Here is a 26,034-nt window from a genome sequence, read left to right as displayed (position 1 = left end):
AGTTCGGTTTCACCAGGCATACGTTCAGCGAGGGAACGTTTCGCAAACGTTCGCGAACTATTTAATTGGTGCCCGACGTCGCCATTTGGCTTACAGTGAAACGCATAAACTAGTTTAGCGGACGTTTTTTTCTTCACGGTCTGACTGAACGCAGCACTGAGCTGCTTTAGCCACACTGAGATGAAAAAACCCAAACAGTCTGCTAGACTGGTTTGTGCGCTTCACTGTAAACTAAATGGGCACATCGTGAACCAATCAAGTAGTTAGCGAAAATTAGCGAAACGTTTCTTGACTGAACTTGGGGAAGCTCTAAGTTCAGCCAGTCGGTTTTCGCTAACGTTTGCGAACTATTTCGACTGGTTCTCGAAGTGGTCGTTAGGTTTAAATTGAAGAGCATAAACCAGTCTGGCGGACGTGTGAGCTACGTTCAGCCAGATCGAACAGAAAAACGTACGCTAAACTGGTTTATGCGCTTCACGGTGAACCAAATAGCCATGTCGGGAACCAGTCAAATAGTTCGCGAACGTCAGCGAAATGTTTTCTGGTTTTTGTCTAGCTCGGTCTGGCTGTACTCGGACCAGACAAAGTGGCATACCGAAGGTGGCAGTAATTTAAATTAACTATCAGAAGTCCACCATTACATCTATAGTAATATGTCAAAACAATGTGGTTTGTTTTTATGTTCAGCACGTACCAAGACGTAAACACCAATACTTAGCCGTTAAGTTAATACTCGTGTGTTAAGTGTATTCCATTCAGCTTGTGAACTTTTCTTTGGTATATGAGACCACCTCAAACAATGTTGGATTTACAAGATTCCACTCGCTGGGTTATATGTGTACATGGTAATATGCGGATACGGTGTGTGTGGGGTGGGGGGTGGGGGGTGGGGGGGGGGAGTGCATATTGTGCGCACGCACAGTTCTCATTGACATGCACAACATACCATTTTTGATGTACTTCAATGTGTACTGGAGGTCGCGCGTGAACCTTCGGTGGATGTAAGCTCGAGTTGATTGATTGATTGATTGATTGATTGATGTACAGGAGCGAGTGTACAAATTTTAGCAGGGGTGGGGGTCTAGACTGGCGAGCGACGTTTATGGGGAGTCAAATCATGTTCCCTCGAAAAAATATAATTAAAAAATGAGAAGAGAATTTGCTGGAGCGAGAGTATATAATGTACTGAGGTGTCGTTAAACAAACATTCCTTTCCTTTCTGTCCAAATTGCTAAACCGTGCGTAGTTCTGGCTCTGGGTGCATGACTCTTTCAGAGAGTTAACTTAAATTTTATTGTTCTATATGCCAAGTCTTGAGAAAAAAATTGGGTAACACTTCCAGGTCAAGTACGTTTTCTCAGGAGAGCCCATTTATGGTTTTCGGTTCGCCGCCAAAAGGCCAAAATGACGATACTGGAGTTTTATGCAATAAATAATTATTTGACACCCATATATGATTTATTTTGATTTATTTCAATTGTGTGGATGTTACTTACTATGTTTTAGTATTATTCATTGCCATAAACCTGGATTGGAAATACAAAATAACCATATTTTACATAATTTTCCTCGGAAATCATTTTCGATTTGAAAGTAACTCAAAGTCTAATGGCTTCTCAGTCGACCAATACTGTAAGCAGAGTTCCACAAATTGGCCAATGGTTTCTTCATTAAGTGCTCAGAGCAATACAGTTTACATTTTGATATCTCGGGTTTCTGGATGATGCCCATGGGACACATTGTATTCCTACCCCCTAAAATACACACTTTTAGGGCATTTCGTCAAATAGTAGTAGTTCAGTGGTAGAGAATTCAGATCAGTAAAAAGTTTGTTTGTTTTGTTTAACGACACCACCAGAGCACATTGATGTATTAATCATCGGCAATTGGATGTCAAACATTTGGTAATTTTGACATATAGTCAGAGAGAAAACTACGTGTTTCCATTAGTAACAAGGGATCTTTTATATGCAACATCCCATAAACAGGATAACACATACCACGGCCTTTGATATACCTGTTGTGAGAGTTCACATCAGATATGATAGGTTGTAGGATCGATCTTCCTTATGGATATACCCTTTGGTGGTATCTTACTTTCAACCAGTGCTCTATCAAAAGCCGTCGTATGTACATGCGCCATCCTGTCTGCGGAGAATACATCACAATTACAACATGTTAATAGGTACTAGGTCATTGATTAAAGGTGCTATGTCAAAGTTGCAATAATGGCGGTTCCCGCTAAATATATTTATTATTTTTTTGCTTTCAAATATAAAGTTTATGCCTATAAAAATTACAATTAAATTATTCCATTTACTAGTAGAATTTTTTTTTTTTTTTTTTGGGGGGGGGAGGGGGGGGGGGGTTGGTGTGGATCTTGAGGATGTGTCACATGCATTAACCAGTGACGTTACTGTTTTATGCGTACACATTCAACACACTAAGTTTACCCAGAATTATTTGTGGTCAACTGATAAAAAAAAGTGGGGGAAATGCTATATTTAGCCACAAATTATTCGGGGAAACCCCCTCTTGCCGTCCAGTGCAATACTTTTTAAAATTATTATCCTAAAGTTAATTATGGAAAGATTATGTCTGATATCGATTAACGTGTCGTTATTTATTACAAATAAATGTGAAAATACGAAATACTGTAGTTTAAACATTGACATAGGACCTTTAAACAGTGTGCTGAGGTTGCGTTAAACAAACACTCCTTTCCTTCCACAGATTTTATCTTATCTTTTCCAATTACTTATGACCGATTTTACCCAAGGCCTGGCGATTACAGAGCCAGAAATGTTCAGGTAATGTGTGTGTTGTTGTTGCTTTTTCTCTGGACATTATTTCTTCTGTCTAGATAAAATGCATAAACCGGTACAACAATTTCTCTCTTCGAGCGTAAAATTACTGCTGTAGTAAACAAAACAAAATTTATTTACGACTACTGCGCAGCAAAAATATAGTTCAAATCTATCATTTATAACTCAGCAATTAAATCATGCTGAAGACAAACTAGTTCATTTTCGTTGCTAGTGAAAACCAAAAATAAAACAAAATAATAATAAATTATCGCCACATCTTCAGATAAGACGATAGAAATGGTGTTAACATTTTGATGCGCGTCTTGGGCTAAACATCTTTCCTTCGCATTTAGTCGCCTAAGTAATAAATCAACGTTTTTCAAATCACTTTTTGGTGATCAAGTGGATCCGCCTTTGTGACTAACCTCCCCAAAATGGCCGCCCGTGACTCATCCACTATTAACGTATGAAAACCATATGAATTCCTTCCTACGCAAGTTCGAGGAAGACGAATCACCACATAAGCATAAAAGACGGTTCTCTGTACAACACTTTACAGGAATTTAGAAACGCAGAAGAACAAGAAGTATAGTCGTTTTTGTTATATCCGATTTAGATGTTCGATATATACATGGTTCGTTATATCTGTTGTGTATCTTTCTTTGGACTATTGTGATGATGTCAGAATTGGACAGTTTCAGACATGTCATCACATAGCATTTTGTGACAACTCACATTATTTAAATAAATAAGGATTAAAATTTCGTTTTGAAAATGAAGTTCATAACAATTGCTTTTATAGACCGATTTCATAGTAACGTCACCGATTGATTCTACTTGATACAAAGATACGACTTGCTTATACTCGATTGTAGATTAACCACCCCTCTAAAACGTACACCTTATATAATAATCAACTGTCGTCTGCTGTCAGTAAAGTATGCCATATATAGCCCTGAACACCTTGTTTAACAACCACCTGTCTATAAAAAACACCTTACATTCTATCTGTCTGTACAGTACCCCTTATATAACAACCATCTGTCTATAAAGAATATCTTGTGTAACAGTCACCTGTCTACAAAGACCACCTTGCATAATAATCACCTGTGTATAAAACACTATAACAACCACCTGTCTAAAAAGAACACCTTATATAACAACCACCAGTCATTTAATACACCTTGTATAACAACAACCTGTCTATAAGGAACAATTATATAACAATCACCTGTTTGTAAAGTACGTCAGATATAGCAAAGAACACCTTGTATAACAACCACCTTTGTATAAACAACATCTTGTATAATAACCACCTTTAATAAAGAAAACCTTGCACATATAAATAGCAATCGGTTGTGTATATAACACTGGATAGCAACCACCTGTTAAAAAGTACACCTTGTGTAAAAACCGCCTGTCTATAAAACACCTTGTTATAATAACCGCCTTCCTATAAATAGCACCTTGTATAACAACCACCTTTTCTAACAGGCACTTAAATCACAAATTTTTTGTGTGTGAGTGTATGTTTTTCCTTCTTAAAACAGCATCTGTTTATAAAGGACATATTTCGTAAGGGTGGTCTGTATTTGTAGGTTTTACTGTATTACGCACACACATTCTTTAAAAAAAACTGACTGTATTTTCGACTTGGCAGCGGAATCAGTAACCTTCACCTGTATCAATAAGAATGATTGTCGGTATCTCGTGTGTATCCGAATAGAACTTTATTTCGGTCCGCTGTGGCGCGAAGTGTCCTATGGTATTAACTTCAAGACCCAGCCCACTTTACGTCTGACGTGGCAGCTGCTTTCTTAAAAACTCCAAACTCCATTCACTAAAGGGTTCTAACGTCACTGTTATCTGCCAATCAGAACTCTCTATTTTTCAAAAGTGACAAGACTTCAGGGAGGGAAACAAAACGAAATTATATTGGCTACTATACATGTAGGCTAAATGATTAACTCCAAAATTATGTGTTGTTGTTTTTGTTGTTGTTCAATGTCTTTATCTTTAATGCTTCTGAACGACAAAACCGTAATACGTGATCAAGACCGTATATCTGCACAACACAGAGTAGAATGGGCATTTGGTAAAATGGTGGTTGAGTCCATGAATGTATATCTGGTGTTTTTCCTATAGGGGGACAGTCACTCCCGAGGAGATTTTTTACTGGAGATTTCATTCCTCTTGCACCGCCACAAAGAGAACTGCCATTTCAGACTAGTTTGTTAAATCAAAACTAGCACAGGGAAGAGTTGTTTCATGGACTCCAATAAAATACGATTTTAAAAACAACAACCCAAAAACCCCACCTTTTGCTCTTGAACGAATAATTCCAATTTCGATTAGTTCTTACACACAAGTTATTAATTCATTGTATAGCTATTTATGCGAAACAGCCAAGAATCAGTCTGAATTATTAATATTATTATTACAGATAAACTTAATATATTTGTTATACGATTGTAAGAAAAAAGAAAAAACGAAAGAAAAAACGAAAACATCCAACCACAGCAATTGTCAATCTAATTAAAATTAGCTCCACTATTACATGTGGATCTAACAGCAGCCCGTTGGAGCTCATGTCCAGTTGACCTTTCATTCGACCAATCAAAACCTTACTTGCAAAATTATGCCAGTGATTTGAAAAGAATTTAAAAACATTCGGGATTATGCCGAGAGTGTACGAAATGATTCGGGTGAATTACTAAGTATTGCGGAAACTAATTTCAATATAACATTTTATATAAAATTCGTTTCAAGACGGAAAAAAACCTGTGATGGTGTAGCCATAAAATCTGTTTATACTAGTATACAATCCAGAGTTTATTACTGCACTTTTCCCCCTCTTTGTTCAATGTTGAAATAGACTAACAAATTCGCCTATTGCATAAATAGTCTCGAATTATATTTTTAGAATTCGTATGCTCCCGAATAACGTTATAAAAGACAAAGTATAATTGGTCGATATTTAAATTGTTATTTATAGATGAAATGTCACCTGGACATGGGAGTCCACGCAATGCTGTTAGATCTACTGGTGAGATCAGTAGAGCTAATTTTAATCTATTTTGAAAGAGACTAACAGCAATAGGTTTTATCTTCAGAAAACTATGTTAAAATCATACAAAGTTGCCGATGTACATAAAGTATATCTAACGATCTGAGCTGAGCTTTGGCTTATGCAGTTTGAGACTTCTAAAAGCAGTCCTGATAAATAAAAAAAAGTCCTAGAGACGAAATTTGATGAATATATCGTCCTATGGAGTGGCAGTCATCCTAGAGACAAAATATGAAAATGTTCTGTTGAAGGACAATCCTACTAGTGAGGAAAATAGGATGGAAATATCGTTCTGGTGGGTGGCAGTCCTCGTAAAGACGAAACGATGAACATATCGTCTTGTGGGGTGGCAGTCCTCCTAGAACAGAATATGAAAATATCGTTCTGTTGAAGGGCGGTCCTTCTAGTGAGGAAAATAGGATGGAAATAGTGTTCTGGTGAGTGGCAGTCCTAAATAGGATGAACATATCGTCCTGCGGAGTGGCAGTCCTCCTAGAGACGAAACACTTGACAGACATTCATGGGAGAAATTGTTACCTTTCGGCTTTGTGTTGTTGTGAGACGAGTGTGACGGTGCTAATGGTGTTATTGTATTGGGGCCCCGTTCCACAAAGCGATCTTAGCGCAAAGATCGCCTTAAGTACATACGGTAGTTGTGCCCTGAAGGTGATCTTGGCGTTAAGACTGTGTCGTGGATCGGGGCCCATATTTACCGAACTACTTTTGCACATAATATGATTCGCTTAGCGTTACGCAACCTTCCGACAAACAACACGACAGACGCTATCCATACAGAACTATGTTTGTTAAGAAGTTGAACCCATGGTAGGCGTGCATGAACCTTGATCGGTATGCACGTTGACCAAAACTGTTTGGTCTAGGACTGAACTATACAGGTCTCACTACACAGATGTCATCTGACATTGAAACCCATGTTAAATTGCCCAACTTCAAATGAAGATTGCTAATGAAACGGGTTCTCGTTGGCACTAACAACATACACGAATGCAAACATACATTATATAAGTATTTATTTTCACAACATTTCCGTCTCAGTGTTTTGCTATACAACCGCATATGGCTGTAGTACCGGTCCGAACAGGTGGTTCATTAACCGATTCACCCTGGCTGTCTCTTGCACTATACACCCATGTCCCAAAACGTCAATGCACAATATTACAAAATAACATGGGCAAAACACAACCAGAAGGCTTACCTTTAAACATACTTATTGTTTTAATTCTTTCCCAATTCCTAGAAGTGAATATGTGAACCATAACGTGTCACACATAGGAACTATAGTGGACCGTGATAATTTCAATGAAGTCTCACCCGGAAGTGAACTGTTTAGTGAGACCACAATATTACTACTCTTTGTTGCCACCAGGGATAGTCGGCTTTAGTGTCCATATGAAATAAATATGTATCAAGCGAAATAACACTATGTTTGAAAAAGTAAATATTACAGCAAATACACATTTACAATGTCTTTTTGGTGAAAGTAAACATTAACCTTTCGTGTACTTCATTTTATAAAATGTAATTAAAATCAGCAAGGCTAGAGATAGATAACCGGAAACGGAAGTGTGTATACATACCGTGCCATAGGTTTTACCGCTGCTCATACTTCCGTAACCCCGGTCGTACGAAGGCTGGAAGACAAACAGAAATAATAATAATAATAATAATAATAATAATAATAATGGTGATGTCATGGCCATAGCCATGGTTATGATGATGATGATGATGATGATGATGATGATGAAAATGAAGAAGAAGAAGAAAGGACAATGAGGATGAAGAATAGAAAAAGAAGAAGATAAGAAGTAGAAGTATTTTAAAGGTAGACAGTCATCTCGATGAAATTTACAGTTTCTTAACTTAAGACTGGTTTCGATAAACTATGTAACATGTCAAATCAGACGGATGTGTGTCAATATCGAAGACTTATTATCATTGCGAACATTAAGCATTTGCTCGTTTTTAGATAAAAATAGAAAATATATTTACTACCAGACGAATTTGTATGTGTTTATTTACAAAGTACTAAATTATAGATGACCAGGTCTGGTGCTTATAAAACTATTACAGTCTAGACTCGAGACTCTAATAGAGTCTGTGACACTAATGTCATGACAACGCCATACAAATTGTAGACGTCTGGACTCTAAAAGTTTTATAAGCACGGGCCCAGGTGGGGGAAAAATTACTACACTGAATAAATAAAGAAAGGCGAATATTAATATTAGTTTTCCTTAAATTTATTTAAATTTTTCATTAGTTTTTGTGTCTACTAAAATTATCTTGTGAAGATTTAGGCGTTTCTTTTGTTGTTCTGTATATCTGAAGCAAAAGTCATAAGTTTCAGACGGAAATAACACACACTGTTATAAGAGGAATGGGTACCTTTAATAATACTTTTTGCTGTAATGGGTTTTTCTGGTAGGTGGAGATTCGTTCAATTAATTATTTGGCTACTGAACGTAAAATATAACTGTTCAGGACAGATGTCGGCAAGCCCTCTCAGAAGTTAAGTAACAAGGGGCATACCCACTTTTTAAAACACCAGCATGTAGAAAACGCAACGATAATCGAATCAGATTCACAATCTTGAATTAGTTAAATTTAATCACTGCCAAACTAAAATATAAACCAGTGCGAGAGAGAGAGAGAGAGAGAGAGAGAGAGAGAGAGAGAGAGAGAGAGAGAGAGAGAGAGAGAGAGAGAGAGAGAGAGAGAGAGAGAGAGAGAGAGAGAGAGAGGAAGATACAGAGGAAGAAAGAGCGACAAAGAGAGAGAGAGACGGATAGATAGATAGATAACAGTCAGACAGACAGGAAGGCAAACAGAGAGATACTAAGAGAAAGATAACAGCTATTATGGAATGGTGAGACATATATAGAAATATATATATATATATATAGAGAGAGAGAGAGAGAGAGAGAGAGAGAGAGAGAGAGAGAGAGAGAGAGAGACAGACAGAGACAGACAGACAGACAGACAGGGAGATATAGAAGGGAGAGTCCGAGACACATAGACTAGACACGAAGTAAGCAATATGTAAACAGTACATTCATGAACATGTGAAAATATTATGTTGGTGTCAATGTCATGCCATAAATGATAAACACTCGACAGCTGATCCATGCAAGTAAACCCACTATCTACTAGTAAGTGAAAGACGTTCTGTCTGTTTGTGCAGAATATCAGATAACTCGTGTACATCACACCAGCTAGTTGAAGTGTGATTACTCACAGATACAGTGTTCACCAAAGATAATGTCACTTATTGCATGCTACAGTTGTCACTTTAATAACGTTACCGATATCACCTGACGAACATGTTACAGTTGTCACTTAAAAAACATGTTATGTTACATGCACCCGAAAACAACATGTTACATGTATTACAATTATTACTCGAAGAACATGTTGAGGTTCTTATTTGAAAACAAAAATCAATGTGTTCTAGTGGTGTCGTTAAACAAAACAAAAAACAAAACAAATAAAAACAAACTTTATATGGAAAAAAACACTAAACTAAATTGCCATTGTCACTTGAATAACATTTTAAAATTATCATTTGAAGAATATTTTATCAACATCTTATAGTTATACTAGTATATACTAGACAGTACTTAAAGTACATGCTACAGTTGTTATATGAAGAATGTGTTTTAATTATTACAGTTATACTAGAAGATATTACAGTTAACACTTGAAATGTGACAATTTTCACTTCAAGAATATTAGTTATCTCATAAAGAAAGTGTTACAGGTATTATTCAAGAAATTATACTTTTTACCTGGGCTTGTTTCATTTATGTTAGAACGTATTTCAATTATCACTTGAAACATGTTACAGTTATTACTTAAAGAACATGTTAAATGTGTCACAGATTAGAGTTATCAGTTGTATAATAGTCAGTACAACATGTTACCGATGCCACTTGAAAACATGTAGCTTGTCATTTGAACATGTTACAGCTAACAGTTGTATAACATGAAGGTGGTCACTTCAACTGTCGTTTGAAAACATGTTGCACTTGTCATTTGAAGAACATTTTACAGTTGTAACCTGAAGAACATGTTATAGTTAGTGGTAATTCTAACATGTTACAATGATCTTTGAAAACATGTCAGAGTTATCAGTTGTACAACATGTTAGTGGTAATTCAAACATGTTACAATTTTCATTGAAAACATGACAGAATTATCAGTTGTACAATACGTTAGTGATAATTCGAACATCTTAGAATGGCCATTGAAAACATGTTAGAGTTATCAGTTGTACAATACGTTAGTGGCCATTTGAACATGTTACAATTGTCATTGAAAACATGTCAGAGTTACCAGTTGCACAACATGTTAGTGGTTATTCAAACATGTTACAATTGCCATTGAAAACATGTCAGAGTTATCAGTTGTACAACATGTTAGTGATAATTTGAACATTTTATAGTTGCCACTTGAATAACATGTTATATTACATATACTCAAAGAACAAGTTACATTCATTACAATTAGCACCAAACGTACATGCTACAGTTACCACTTGAAAAACATTTCACGCTTGTCAACTGAAGACAATAAATACCGTAATGGTCATTTGAGGAACATACCATTACAGTTCAAACTTGAAGAACATGTTAGTGCATAGTGTAGTTATTAGTAGCAGACGATGTTAGTTATTAATTAAGGAACATGTTACAGTCACCACCTGGAGAACATGTTAGTGCATAGTGTAGTTATTAGTAGCAGACAATGTTAGTTATTAATTAAGGAACATGTTACAGTCACCACCTGGAGAACATGTTGGTAATAATATAAATGGCATAGCAAATACTAGTTTTTGAACATAGTTGCAAATTTCTGAATAAGCAAAACAGTTAACCGAATAGTAATGACAAGAATATTTCACTGCTAATGCACCCTGCTTCCATGCATATTTGTAACGAGCGAGACGTTTGAAGAAAATTGCGATAAAATCTCACTTAGGAAATGATTATTGTGAATAGAGCTTGTTGAGAAGCCGTAATTTGTACAGGAACTAACAGAAAATGATTATGTACTCATGTATTTGTGTGCGCGCACGACTGTACATTGTATATTGATGGTATATCGATGTGTGTGTGTGTCTGTGTGTGTGTGTGTGTGTGTGTGTGTGTGTGTGTGTGAGAGAGAGAGAGAGAGAGAGAGAGAGAGAGAGAGAGAGAGCGAGAGAGAGAAAGATAGTAAGAAAATAGTAAGTTTTAATGTGTATATCTGACCTGTATATGTGAGTATGTGTGTGTTGTTTGTTGTTGTTGTAATTTTTTTTTTTTTTTGTGCTGGTGGTAGTGGCGTTTGTGTGTGTGTGTGGGGGGGGGGAGGATCGTTGTTTTTTGTGTGTTGTTGTTTTGTTTTGCTTGGGGGTGGGGGTTTGTTGGTTCTTTTTCTTTATTTGTTGTTTTTTATGTTTCATCTCTAGAACGCTAATCATAAATAATTATTAGATTATTTTACAATCAACCTCTGTAAAATACGTTTCTCCTTCTTTTTTTTCTTCTCTTTAATACGTTCCGTAAAAAGCCGTATTTAAATGCACATTAAGCACTATACTAGTTTGAACCATAAAGTGTTAAATGTTATCCTTCGAAAGATGCAGTTAATTGTTCGAGTCAGATAAATTACCATTTTGTTGTAAATACTGGACGCGTCCAACTAGAGTGTTGTTTCTCAATTCACCTGAAAACGTGAGTACATTTGTAGAAAACGAAGAGAAATAGATTATAATATTAATATTAAATCTTAAGTACAAAATACAATAATGTTGTAAAAAGAAACTAATTGAAATTACGCCACAGAATGCTAGTATATATATAATGTCTGTGCGTTTGTATTACAATCGTGCATTTCATGTTAAAATAACAAAGGAGTTATTTGTCGCGGGAATGAAATGTAATACAAACACTATTAACTTCAGGTGTTTGGGTTTTTTAACCAACACTGATGCGCGGTCGGTCTAGGATCGATCCCCATCGGTGGACCCATTGGGCTATTTCTCGTTCCAGAGAGTGTTCCACAACTGGTATAACAAAGGCCGTGGTATGTACTATTCTGTCTGTGGGATGGTGCATACAAAAGATCCCTTGCTGCTAAAAGAGTAACCCATAAATTGGCGACAGCGGGTTTCCTCTGTCAATATATGTGTGGTCCTTAACCATATGTCTGACGCCATATAACCGTAAATAAAATGTATTGAGTGCGTCGTTAAATAAAACATTTTCTTCCTTCCTTCCTTATTAACCAACATGTCAAGTTGTCAACCGAAAATATTTAAGAGGTTGCAAGTCTTGTATTCGCTATTTTTGCATTTATTTGTGATAAATAGCTACACACTAATCGATCACACGCATAATAACAAATAACAAATAAATCGGAAGTATATAATATGTATTATCTCGCCTTCATGTAAAATTCTTTAATCCCATTGGTTGTTTGCCGTTGGACAAATCCCTTATACCCCTGTGGGCGGAGCCAAATTCTCTTATACCCCGTCTGTAATTTCCAACAGTTTCCAGCCACCCCAGTTAATGCTAAAGCAATAATTAGATTATAAATAACATTGATAATCAAACAAGTATACATAATTAGTTTTATTTTTACTATAAAATACACTATTTCAATACTTTTAAAAGCTGCAATGTTGAACTCGGCTACCTAATTACGGTCGTGGTGTTATTGTATTAATGCGCGATTAGCAACAGTTGGGGGGTTTTGGGGGTTTTTTTTAGTATTTTTATTTTTTTACTACATACATTTCTGATAAAAAAAAGTGTTTTTTGGGTGGGGTTTTTTTATTAATATCTGTTTCAGACAATTTCGTATTACAAACATTTGAAGTTAAAAACTCGTTTATCGATGGAACTATTTTTCGTCACTGGCAAGTGGTTTCGTTCGCGTCCGCGTGGTACGGCTCCGTTAATAAATTGTTAACAATTATTGTTTGGCGTTATTTTGATTATTTGGCTATATGGTTTAACATGTCGGCAAGATAAATTCGTTGTAGAAGCATCTCTCGGGGTATATGGCTTTTTATGTACCCCTCGTGATACTTCTACAACATAATGTGCACACATACCGCGCAAACATAGTCGCGTTCAGTGTAACTAAATTCATGTCACGTCGTAATTAACAAACCTTAGCAAATTGGCAAATATACAAAACCTGGCAAGTCAACTGTCAGAAATTATACAAGGTTTTCGGGCAGAAGAGTGTGTTTTGTTTAACGACACCACTAGAGCACATTGATTTATTAATCATCGACTATTGAATGTCAAACATTTGTAATTTGGACATAGTCTTAGAGAGGAAACCCGTTACATTTTTCCATTAGTAGCAAGGAATATTTTATATACATCATCCCACAGACAGGATAGCACATACCACGGCCTTTAATATACCAGTCGTGGTACACTTGCTGGATTGACAAATAACACAATGGTCCCGCCGACGGGACGGGATCGATCCCAGACCAATCACGCATCACGCGAGCGCTTTACCGCTGGGCTACATCCCTCCCCGATAATTTGCTTTATTGTACACTGGGACTTTTTAATTAGAAAAAAAAAAATGCATTGTAAACAAAAATGTGTATCAAAAATATTAAAATATTTTTTTTTTCTCCGTTTTTAGAATGTTGCATCTTCCGTAATATAATGAAGCAATTGTCAGTGTGTGATAGATGTCACTACCTGTATGTAGATGTCACTAAGTTTAAAATAAATTCATGTTACACGGGCCACAGAACCATCAGTTTCAGGTTAACTTTTACGTCATAGAGCAATCAATTTCGATCGTGCTTATTAACGCTGTGGAGACCTGGGCCCCGTTCCACGAAGCGATCGTAACAGTAAAATCATCTTAAATTCATTAGGTAGTTATGCATTTAAGGTGATCTTGCAGCTAAGATCGCTTCGTGGAACGTGGCCCTGGTCTTTACCTAGAAGCAGCCAATTGTATGTCTTTAAATCGATAATATAGATGTGTTATTGACATGTACTATCACAAATAACATATGATGTACTCACCAACGAATGTTTAATAAACCAATACCTTGTGATTCTTTCTTGTTTTATCATTATGCCCCCACTCTGTCACACTCATAGTTGTTTTAGCCTAGGCACTGCCCCGTGTTATTAAGTTTGTTTTGTTTAACGACACCACTGGAACACATTGATTAATTAATCATCGGCTATTTGATGTCAAACATTTGGTAATTATGACACTTAGTCATCAGAGGAAACCTGTTACATTTTTCTATTGGCAGCAAGGTATCTTTTCTTTTATAGGCACTTTCCTACAGACAGGAAAGCACATACCACGGCCATGTGTCTTCATTTTTAAAATGTGTATATAGCTATTTTGAATTATGTTTCTCCTGTTGTTATCTTGTCAATGTAAATACCAATATAATTAAAATTAGCTCCACTATTACATGTGAATCTAACAGCAGCCCGTTGGAGCTCATGTCCAGTTGACCTTTCATTCGACCAAACAAAACCTTACTTGCAAAATCATCTCATGATTAGAAAATAATTTGAAAACATTCGGGATTATGTCGAGGGTATACGAAATGATTCGGGTGAATGACTAAGTATGCCGGAAACTAATTTCAATATAATTTTATAAGAAATTCGTTTCAAGACGAAAAAAACTGTGATAGTATAGCCATAAAATCTGTTTATACTCTAGTATACAATCCAGAGTTTATTATTGCACTTTTCCCCGTTTTTTAATGTTGAAATAGACCAACAAGTTCGCCTATTGCATAAATAGTCTCGCCCGATATCTTTAGAATTTGTATGCTCCCGAATAACGCTATAAAAGGCGAAGTTTAATTGGTCGATATTTAAATTGTTATTTATAGATGAAATGTCACCTGTACATGGGAGTCCACGCAATGCTGTTAGATCTACTGGTAGACCAGTAGAGTTAATTTTAATCAGATTGTGTAAAATACACACTGTACGATAATTCGTCATATGCTGTCGTTTGACGGCCTGAGTGTACTGAAATAAAGTTTCGGAGTTTCAAAGCCTCGGTGGCGTCGTGGCAGGCCATCGGTCTACATGCTGGTAGGTACTGGGTTCGGATCCCAGTCGAGGCATGATATTTTTAATCCAGATACCGACTCCAAACCCTGAGTGAGTGCTCCGCAAGGCTCAATGGGTAGGTGTAAACCACTTGCACCGACCAGTGATCCATAACTGGTTCAACAAAGGCCATGGTTTGTGCTATCCTGCCTGTGGGAAGTGCAAATAAAAGATCCCTTGCTGCTAATCGGAAGAGTAGCCAATGTAGTGGCGACAGCGGGTTTCCTCTCAAAATCTGTGTGGTCCTTAACCATATGTCTGACGCCATATAACCGTAAATAAAATGTGTTGAATGCGTCGTTAAATAAAACATTTCTTCTTTGACCAGTTGTGGTGCACTGGTTGTAACGAGAGAAAACAAAAATCAGTTGAATGGATCCAGCTAGATGGTTCGATGCTACGACGTAGGCACCTCAGGCGAGCACTCAACCAACTGAGCTAAATCCCGCCCACTGCCCCGTGTTATATGAAAGATGAACTAATTGAGAAATATTGCTGATGTACAGAAAAACGATGGAAGCAAGGGGCTCGGTGAGTCTGTTCCCAGTATAGCAGAACGGCCTACAGAGTTTGGCAGCGCTCTCTCTCCCACTCTCGCTCTTTCTCGCATAGTTTGGTTCCGCGCCAGGTACAACAAGAACATGTGGGCCGTGAAGAGAGTAGGGTCATCGGTACACTCCAACCAGCAAGCAGATTCGTAACACGGCCGACAGATGGCGCCATTGGGTCTTAGACCACAGTTAGTTACTTCTGCACGAACATATGATTCTGTGTTGGAATCTGTAGTTATTAGTGTCTACCATATAACAGCGTAATTGGTCTTAAGAGTTTGTTGGCAGTAGTGTGAGATATGAGTGGTGTGTCTGTTCGTGTGGGTACAGGGGGTGGAGTGATTATTACATAGTAATGCACTGACGTAGAAGTAAATCATTTAACGGAGTGGGGAGCAGAGAGATGTCTGCCTAAACGTCCCTGTTGATAGACCCTATTTAACAAATAGCAGTAGCAACTATTTTTGTTACTGCTGGGAGGGTTTTATATGTAAAAAAAATATGAAAATAAATGATGTTCTATCAGGATTGCATTCTTCATGTTCTTTTGAAAAAAGGAAGGAAGGAAATATTTTATTTAACCACGCACTCAACACATTTTATTTACGTTTATATGGCGTTGGACCACACAGAAAGAGGAAACCCGCTTCATGGGCTACTCTTTTCGATTGACAGCAAGGAATATGTTATATACACCATCTCACAGACAGGATAACACATACCACGGCCTTTGATATACCAGTCGTGGTGCACTGGCTGGGACAAGAAATAGCCCCGACGGGGATCGATCCCAGACCAATTTCGCATCAAGCGAACTCTTTACCGCTGGGCTACATCCCACCCCTTGAAAAAAGGATTACACAGACCTAAATACAGTTAAAATAAAATAACAGTTAAAAACAAAGGGCGATAATAAACAAAGCTCATAGTTCGTCAGAGGTAACGGGGTCTACCCCCCCCCCCCCCCACACACACACACCACCCCTTACTACTTTCTTCAGCATGAAAGGAAATATGAATTCAAAGAGTACCCCTATTTTTAGGTCAAGTTATGTTATTAAAGGAATTTCAGTACGAAGCAGTTCATATTTATTTTGCTTCACCAATTCAATCTACATTTAAAAGATAATTTCCTGTCTCTATATAATAAACTACAGGTGTGTTAGACATAATGTAACGGGTAGGTGGAGGTGAGATCATGCCGATCTTTTATTATTTTTTATTATTATTATTATTATTATTATTATTATAGCTGTTGTTGTTATTATTATTATTATTATTATTGATAGCGGTGAGTCGTAAACTACACAGGGCATAATTCCATGTAATTTTAATCATAAATTCTCTCGGTGCATTCCGTGACATATTAAATCAGCTGTTGTCTGATTTTAAAACTGCGATGTGATTACGTATTTCCTCTTCTCCAGCTTCGACAGCCTTGACCTCAAGTCGAAGAACACAACGCTAAAAAAAAACCAATCTTTAACTGGATAATCAGTCTAAGCGAAGAACAAGGCAATGACAAGTATTCGTACTTTGGTTAGGTTTTTTGTTGGGTTTTTTTTTGTGTGAGCAATACATAGACATAACCTCATACCAGTTGTTCTGCCACGTTATTTGCACGAGTTTATAGAACGCGAGAATGTTATACCTCGAGACGGCAGTCTTAACAACAATTTGAATATTAAATTTCTCATTGTTGCTTTGAACATCATTTTAGTTACTGAGAAGAGAATAATTTAATTCCAAAAGGAAGATTTATATCACTGACCAAAAAAGCCACACATAAAAATACCCCCCCCCCCCCCCCCCAAAAAAAAAACCCCACAAAAAAAACAAAAAAACAACAACAACAACAAAAACAACAAACAACAAACAAAAAAATAACCACTCTAAAATCAAATTGTTAACAATAATGAACCAATGATTGTAATTTAAGGGGGTCTCTCTGTATGCCAGTTTTGGTAAAGCATAGTCTTGTATACCATAAATATTTTATCAGGGTTTTTTTGCGCGAAAAGTTTCCAAGTTATATTGCCAAAATAGTTGTAGGGTATAATTAGAAAAAGCTAAAGAAATCTAATAGGACTATGTTTCTAACACAACTTCGAGATGGCCACAGATCATAAACCGGAAATATATCCGCGCTCTTTGACTGTGATTATTTCATGGCAGACAGCTTTAAAATGACAATTGTTGGACTGAAATTGATAGGGGAGAGCATGTAGTTTTCAAGCATGTGTATCTTGTTGACATCGAAGACGTTTCTGTGGTACTTCCGGCTCATGCAAATGTAGTGCTTTTTTGTGTACAATAGGTGTACTCCGGACAGGTTTAGTGGGTGTGTTTGTTTAAACCAATATCCTGGGAGAAAGAGCTGGACAACAGACGGTTATCCTTTTTCAGAGTATGTTGGCCCTAGACAGGCAAATGTGCATAAATCCATGGGCCTACTGATATTAATAAAAACCACTTACGCTATATAAAAATATATAGTGTAAATAATTGTGGACTGCGGCCAGATCAACCTACAAATCTATTCATGATAAAAAAAAAAAAAACGTGCAGTTTGTTCAACGGCGTAAGGGAAACAACTCTGTTTATTAACTCCCGATGTAGGTCAAAATATATGATGTTAACACGGGTCATTTCTCGGTGAGTGGCATGGTACCAACAGACTTGCAGGCTGAGATTCTTGAAGTATCTCTTTTGATTGGTCGAGTATCAAATTACCGTTTGCATGTGTAAATTGGCAGTTAAGCAGCTGGGGGCTGGTTAATACTGGTCATCTCGGGCCAGCGGGTGCAGGGCGTGTGTTCTGTATGACCTGGTAGGAGAAAATTAGTGGCAATATAAGATATATCGCAGTTTTTATGAAACAGGGGCGGATCATAAACTTTCTAAGGGTGGGGGGGGGGTAGAAACTTCTAAAAAGGGCAATTTGTGTCTGTTGAAGCCGAGTTTTCAAGGAAAGCAAGATCAGTAGGGGTTTAGTGAATTGAAATGCTCCATGTAAATTTTTGAAATAAAGATGCTCAGAAATATATATGTTTTATTTAACAACGCACTCAACACATTTTATTTACGGTTATATGGAGTCGGACATATGGTTAAGGACCACACAGATATTGAGAGAGGAAACCCGCTGTCGCCATCTTCATGGGCTACTCTTTTTCGATTAGCAGCAAGGGATCTTTTATATGCACCGGCCCACAGACAGGATAGTACATACCACGACCTTTGATATACCAGTCGTGGTGCACTGGCTGGAACGAGAAATAGCACAATGCGAGCGAGCGAACGCCTTTCCACTGGACTACGTCCTGCCCCTAGAAATGTTCGGAGACCCGTTTTAGTGTCGCATATTCTGAATGATGAATTTTGAAGAAAAAAAATCATTTAAAAGGGCATTTCAAACGAGCGGAGGAGGGGTCACGAGACACTTGTGACCCTTTTCTGGATCCGCCAATGTGAAACACAGATATGTTACTTCTTTTATTTATTCATTTATTTATTTATTATTATTATTATTATTATTATTATTATTATTATTATTATTATTATTATTATTATTATTATTATTATTATTATTATTACATTATTATTATTATTATTTATTTATTTATTTATTTATTTATTTTCATTTGTTTGCAGTTGGCTAGTTTCATTTATTAACTTTTATTTTTAACAACTTGCTGTCAAAATACCGAACACAAAGAAAATGTTCGGTTTTGTTTGTTTGCGGCTTTTCTTTCTTTCTTTCTTTCTTTCTTTCTTTCCCCTTTCTTTATTTCGAAAACAATCAATGAACCCACTCTTTGCTTATTTTTGACCCACCCTAACAAGTTCCTTGTGACTGTAATATCAAATGCCGTGGGAAAGTACATAAACAATTATTTCAAAGTCAAATTAAAATATAAAACACTGATTAGACAGAAAGTGGATCTGAAATGTATCACGTCTGTTTGGATCTGACAAAAGCCAACGACGTATATATCTCCTGATGACATTTTGTCTGTGCATGCGAACTGACCAATCAAACTTCACTTTGATTAACTACCATGGAGACGGGATTCGATATAGCGTTATTGCTTTTTTCCTGCTGGTAGTAAACAGTGATCACGCCTATTATTTTTATTTTTTAAAACAAAAAGAAGAAACAAGAAAATAAACAAAATAAAACAAAAAACAAAACAAAAATTACATTGACAGGAGAGGAGAGGAGATAAAATATATATGGTATATATGCGTAGTTGCGTTGGTATGTGTGTGCATCTCTCAGTGTAATTGGTTTCAGAATTGGTTTCGAACAGCACAAGTGTAACACTGATAACGGCATTACACAGTAAACAGATCCATCATCGACAGTTATTCCACTGATTCCCCAAACACACCGCTCGAGTGTGCTCTTTGACGACTGACAATGTTAATTTAGATAAGTACACCGACGTTCAAAGACCGGAAATGCCTCTTCACTGATAATATTTTCTAACAGACCCAATATCGTTTACAAACAGACGTCATAGCGACACCAATATGCAATTTCTATCTAATAATAAACTATTAATCCGGAAACCGTGGTCTTGTCTGCTACAATATATTAGCTCATGTTTATAAAACTGGCCTTTAAAAGCAGGTGGTTGTTTTTAATACTTTTTTACGAAACAGAGCAGGTAGATGTTTTCTACAGGATGTGAGTATAAAAAAAGAAATATTGATAGTGCAGATAGCAGGGTTTTTTTTATAGGATGTGAGTAAAAAAAAAATCTAAAAATAAAAAAGAAGAATATGAAGAAAGAAATTCAGATTATCACGTTTTGCAAAACCTACGAAATATATATATTTTAATAATAAAAATACATGAATAAAGAAAAAGAACAAACAACTGGTATATATATATATATATAATAAGAATATTTTATGGTCCTCGAGAGGTGGGGAAGAGTACATCCCATCTGTCTCGGTTCCTATAACACAGTTTTATTGGACTCCAGCTGATTCATCTTATTAATGGTTTTTGTCATTCTTTTTGGTTATGGATTTACAATAAACCTACCATAGATGTTTATTGGGGTTTTTTAATCCTACTTTTGTTTGTTTTTTTTTGTTTTTTTTGTTGTTTTTTTTTTTTTTGGGGGGGGGGGGGGTCTTTCTTTTCATTGTTCGTTTTTGCCGGTATTAGAAAGTTTTGTGTGTATACATAACATTTTGGCTTTCGCGGGTGTCTAAAGATACGTTCTGATCCAGGACATCATGGCCTGTTAATCAAGCCATCGACATTCCATTTGGAAATGTCAGCAGGTTAGAGCGCATCAGACAAAGAACAGACAGGATCGGTTACATAAACCAATTCCTAGATGTACGCTTTCGAACCACATTGTAAATAGACAGGGAAAGCAAAATCAATCAAATTGTGTCAAAAATAAATGTTTAATTCAAAAAATAAAAAGGTAAAGATATTTAAGAAACAAATGTTAAAGTTATTATACATTGAAATATAGCATCCATCAACCAATAATAATTAAAGGTTATTTGTATGCCTGCCGGGCGGAACATAGCTCAGTGGTACAACGCTCGCCTGATGCGCGATCGATCTAGTATCGGTTCCCGTCATTGGGCCCATTTGGCTATTTTTCGTTCCAGCCAGTGCTCCACAACTGGTGTAACAAAGGCCGTGGTATGTACTATCCTGTCTGTGGATGGTATATATAACACATCTCTTGCTGCTAATCAAAAAGTGTAGCCGATGAGGTGGCGACAGCGGGTTTCCTCTCTCAACATCAGTGTGGTGCTTATTAAACATATGTCTATATAACCGTAAATAACATGTGTTGAGTGCGTCGTTATATAAAACAGTTCCTTCCTTCTTCCTTGTATGCCTGTCTGTCTGTCTGTGCGTGTCTGGCTCTGTCTTTCGGTCTGTCTGTCTGTCTGTCTGTCTTTCTATCTATATGTATGTATGTATGTCTGCCTGCCTGCCTGCCTGCCTGCCTGCCTGCCTGCCTGCCTGCCTCCCTGCCTCCCTATCTACAACCCTCTCCCCGTCTACCTATATATATATATATATATACCTTCCTATTTATATGTCTGTATGTCTGCCTGCCGGCCGGGCTGCCTACATACCTGTCTGTCTGTCTGTCTATTTATTTATTATTAATGTATTTGTTATTAATATCACCAGATGTTACCGTAGTCATTTCATTTTAATTCTTACAGTAAAATTAATTTCAAAACAGTATTCCAATCTAAATATATAATAATAAAAAAGTTAATATATGTGTTGCTGTTGTTTAATTAATATACTTTTGTTTTCATACAAATACGCTAAATTATTTACTTTTATCTGTAGGTAATGAAAAATATTGCCCACACACACATACACCCCCCCCACCCCCCACCCACCACCACCACACACACACATAATAATTTCCGAAAGAACCATAACCCGACTAAATGTTAATGGAACAACGGTGTTGACGTCACTATGAAATATATAACAGACTAATGCAAACTACAGTCGCTGCCCAAACACTTGCGTGTGCCAAAACTTTCAACATTATGCGTTTGGCACGGAAGAGAAATACCTTGTATATTTTACGAACGCAAAACAACTTTTCAACGACCTGCTTTCTGTTTTTATTGTTCATCTTTCTGTATCCATATGTAATAAAGTACAGCCTATCAGTGAAAAACATGAAAAAATAGATTGTTACGATTTATATAGTTATTTGTGTCCACAAGAAGCCGCAAGTACATGCTTTCTGTAACACAGAAAGCTATTCGAGATAAAAGATGGTGGAATTGAAACCACCGTATCAATATCCTCCTTATGTCATTACCCCCCCCCCCCCCCCCCCCCCCAAACAACAACAATAATAAACACCTCGATTCATTACTCTTGTAACTTATTCTTGTCCTAAATACGATTTTTATGAGAAACAAAATCAGGTAAAATTACCATGTTAATCGTTTGTCTGTCTGTTCGCCAGCCTGTCTGTTGGTTATTATCTTTGTCCTTCTGTCTCTCTGTCTGTCTGTGCGTTTCGTTTATAAATATGCTTATAAAAATCAGATGGTGATGACTAGGGTTTAGCTTATTTTTTAAAATACAAATTTTCGCGACTTTAATACATAATAGCTAAATAATTTTAGTAAACTGTAACTTGCTAGGAGACCAGCTTTAGGTAAATTAGGTGATGACACAGGGTGCCAACATTTTAAAGGAAAATTATGTTTGCTTAACAATATCTCAACTTATTTTTTAATCTCCGGGCACTATGGTATATGCAAGACAAGACAAGACAAGAAAGTTCGCCACATTGGTTACTTCTACCAAATATTTCCCACGGATAAGAGAACACATTCCACAGTCTTTAATAAATCAGTATCGGGGCACTGCTTGGGGTGAGAAAAATAAACTAATAAAAGGCAAGTGTGTATGCTGATGGTGATCAATTATTCTCCCCGTCATATCCAAGGATGGAGTGATCCAACATTGAGATACATGTCTTGGATAATAATGAAGTTAATTTTTAATACTAGCGGCATACCTATAAATCCAAGAGTGCCAAACAGAGAAATCCGGACTTTTACTTTTAGTGGATGCGATGTTGGTGCGTTTAACACAACAGAAGAAGCAAATATTTTTAACAAGAAGTACACAATTTTTATACAAAATAGTGGAGTTTGTTAAACAATTCAGATAGCTGGATAATATGGTTAAAACATTAAACAATTTACAAAGTCTGCGCTCATATTACACGCAGTTTGAGTCTCGACTCAAAATATATTCAAGACTCGGTTCGTTTTATAATATGAAAACCATTAACACATTCAGTCATATCTTTGCGCAATAAAGAGTCTAAATGACGTTTTATAATATGAAAACTATTAACACATTCAGTCATATCTCTGCGCAATACAGTCTAAATGACGTTTCATAATATGAAAACTATTAACACATTCAGTCATATCTCTGCGCAATACAGTCTAAATGACGTTTCATAATATGAAAACTATTAACACATTCAGTCATATCTCTGCGCAATACAGTCTAAATGACGTTTCATAATATGAAAACCATCAACACATCCAGTCATATCTCTGCGCAATACAGAGTCTAAATGACGTTTTAAGAAGGTCGTGACATAATACCTTCACAAATCGCTGCCACGGAATTAGAAATACAAGCTGAAGATTGCCCTCAGATCTTTTAGATAGAGATAAGAAAAAAGCAGACGTGAACACCATGAAAAACAGGGCTGTTGTTATTAGTCATCTTTTAGGGTGGAAAGGTAAACAGCAGCAAGGTTTGGGTACCAAGGATTCGATCAGTATCAAGCAGGATATGGGAAACATTTTAATGATGAAGTATTATGGTTGAGAGAACACTAAAAGGCGTGCCATGGGCCTCTCTATCTTCCTACAATAGCTACACAAGTGACATGATGTATTGGTGTACTGGGAACACTGCCACAAGCTTGACCTATTTGTAGCTATTTATCTTCTGGAGGAGAACCATACAAGAAAACATCGAAATTACCTGTTATCCTGTCGTCAGCTACACATGCCTACAAACACAGTATTTACACTCAAGCAAGACGGAGAACAACTTACGGATAATAAAGAACCCAGATCTCTGGAGTGAGACCGCCTGTACTGGTACATTTTTCTTTCCCCTCACAAATGGTCCACTGGTTCAGAAATAATTGTCATTTATATTGACAGCCACCTTTTGTTCAGAAAGAATACGGTTCTTTACATCGTTCTCGTGATAGCCATAGTAACAGCAGCAGCAACAGCAGCAGTGGTAGAAGCAGCAGCGGCAGCACGTTCGAAATACATCCTCCTTCCTCCACCTGTAAATGTCGTCTGCTTTTGATGATCTCACGCGCGCTTTCTTTCACTGAAGCAGAAGTCTTCAAGACACTATAGCAACTCCTATCTCTACAACACTTTGGTCCCAAAATGGATCAAGAAAGTATCATATTTCTGTGATAACTCACTACCGCTCTTGTCTTAGCGGCAGATTTCTTTTAATTTTGGGATATGTCGAAAAACATTTATCTTATCAGATTATAAAAAAGGGAATATATATCCACAAAGTTTTATAGTTGGTAAGAAAGAGTGTTGATCGGCATGAGCCAGCCTGTTTCCTTGGTTCCACTGGCGCTTGATTTGATTACCTGCCGTTATTTCCATTCACTGGGGCACTTTGCTCCCCATGGTAACAGCATGGCTATCTCGCTGTCTGAGGATGAGCGAGAGGTAACCATAAACTTGAACAGATAATGCAGGCGGCTTTGCGTTTCCCGCGTGCAGGGTTATATCATTCTGGCGCGCGCGCCCATCGCGTGCACCGAAACAGCTGGCAGACTCCAGCAGACGATTCACCAATCCTGGCATTCAAAATTCCACAGCAGTCGTATATGCCAGACATAATGTCTTGTATCTACGAATTACATGTGGCAGGTATATCTTTTTAACAAGAAAGTTGAATTACATTTGATCTACATTGTTATATGTAATAACGCCGATAGAACACGGGTATGCAGTAAACACAGCCATGTTAAATAAAGTGCTGGCAGGAAATCGTTAAAGGTACATCAACGTAAATGAATTAGCCTCTCTTCCATTTATTTATGATGGTTATTGTACGCTTAATGAACTAGTAAACCAGTCTGGTATGATTAAAGCTGTATCAACATTGTAACGAGGTTAGTTTCAAAAGCGGGATACTTTTAAACAAGCATCATTTCTATTTTATACCTTTTTTTTTTTTTGGTTGATAATACAGATCTTTATCAAAGTTTATTATATACATGGCCATGAAATATATAGATCTACAGAAACCATAAAAGTGATATCCAGTGAAAAGTCATATTTTCACTGTATTTTAGCTACAGTGAAAATACAGAAATCGTATTTACCTTTTTGTAAAAGTTCATGATTAAATTATCTCCCTTTGTTTCGTTTCTTCGTATTTAAGTTTGATGATTGCCAATGCATCTGTAACGAGCTACTCTCGGCTTACTAATGTCTAAAACTATACGTAGCTCCCTATCTTTATCATTTGGCTGACCGTTCAAAATTGCGCCTAAATTCCTTCATCAAAAGTGTGCGCCCATTATCTGGCTTAATCCTACAGGACATTCTAAATTCCATAACACCATACCACCCTCCGCCTGTTATCGGCTATTGTCGGACCGCTGGTGTTCCCTTTCACGGGCGACCCCTCCAACCCACCCACCCCTTTCCTGTCCTGGACGGAGGAATCGGCCGAGGCCGGCACCTGTGCCCTGGACGGGCGTGCGCTACAACAGCTTGTTATGAATGCGCACGTTAAACACTGACCTGACCTGACCTAATGCATCTGAAGGTATTTGAAAAAACCCCGTAATTTAAACAACTACCTATAGAAAGGGATAATAAAGTGCATTTATGATAAAATATCTAACACGAATTGAATACGA

The 26,034-nt window shown here is 37.0% G+C and overlaps 1 protein-coding gene across 4 annotated transcripts in view; it reads right to left on the bottom strand.

The window, feature by feature from the left end:
• LOC121388545 (FH1/FH2 domain-containing protein 3-like) overlaps positions 1–24,592 on the bottom strand; it is a 140,643-nt gene extending 116,051 nt beyond the window's left edge. For all 4 annotated transcript variants that reach the window (XM_041519924.1, XM_041519922.1, XM_041519923.1 and 1 more), the window contains exons 1-3: positions 24,179–24,592; positions 11,548–11,601; positions 7,473–7,526 (exon numbers count right to left, since the gene is read on the bottom strand). In XM_041519924.1, coding sequence (XP_041375858.1) covers positions 7,473–7,526; positions 11,548–11,550 — 57 coding nt within the window. In that variant the 5' untranslated portion in view covers positions 11,551–11,601; positions 24,179–24,592. The remainder of the gene's footprint in view (positions 1–7,472; positions 7,527–11,547; positions 11,602–24,178) is intronic.
• Positions 24,593–26,034: the final 1,442 nt, after the last annotated feature.

This window comes from Gigantopelta aegis, chromosome 14, assembly GCF_016097555.1.
Source record: "Gigantopelta aegis isolate Gae_Host chromosome 14, Gae_host_genome, whole genome shotgun sequence".
Taxonomy (NCBI): domain Eukaryota; kingdom Metazoa; phylum Mollusca; class Gastropoda; order Neomphalida; family Peltospiridae; genus Gigantopelta; species Gigantopelta aegis.
Note: the sequence above shows the minus strand (reverse complement) of the source record. Positions and strands in the feature narration are given on the sequence as shown.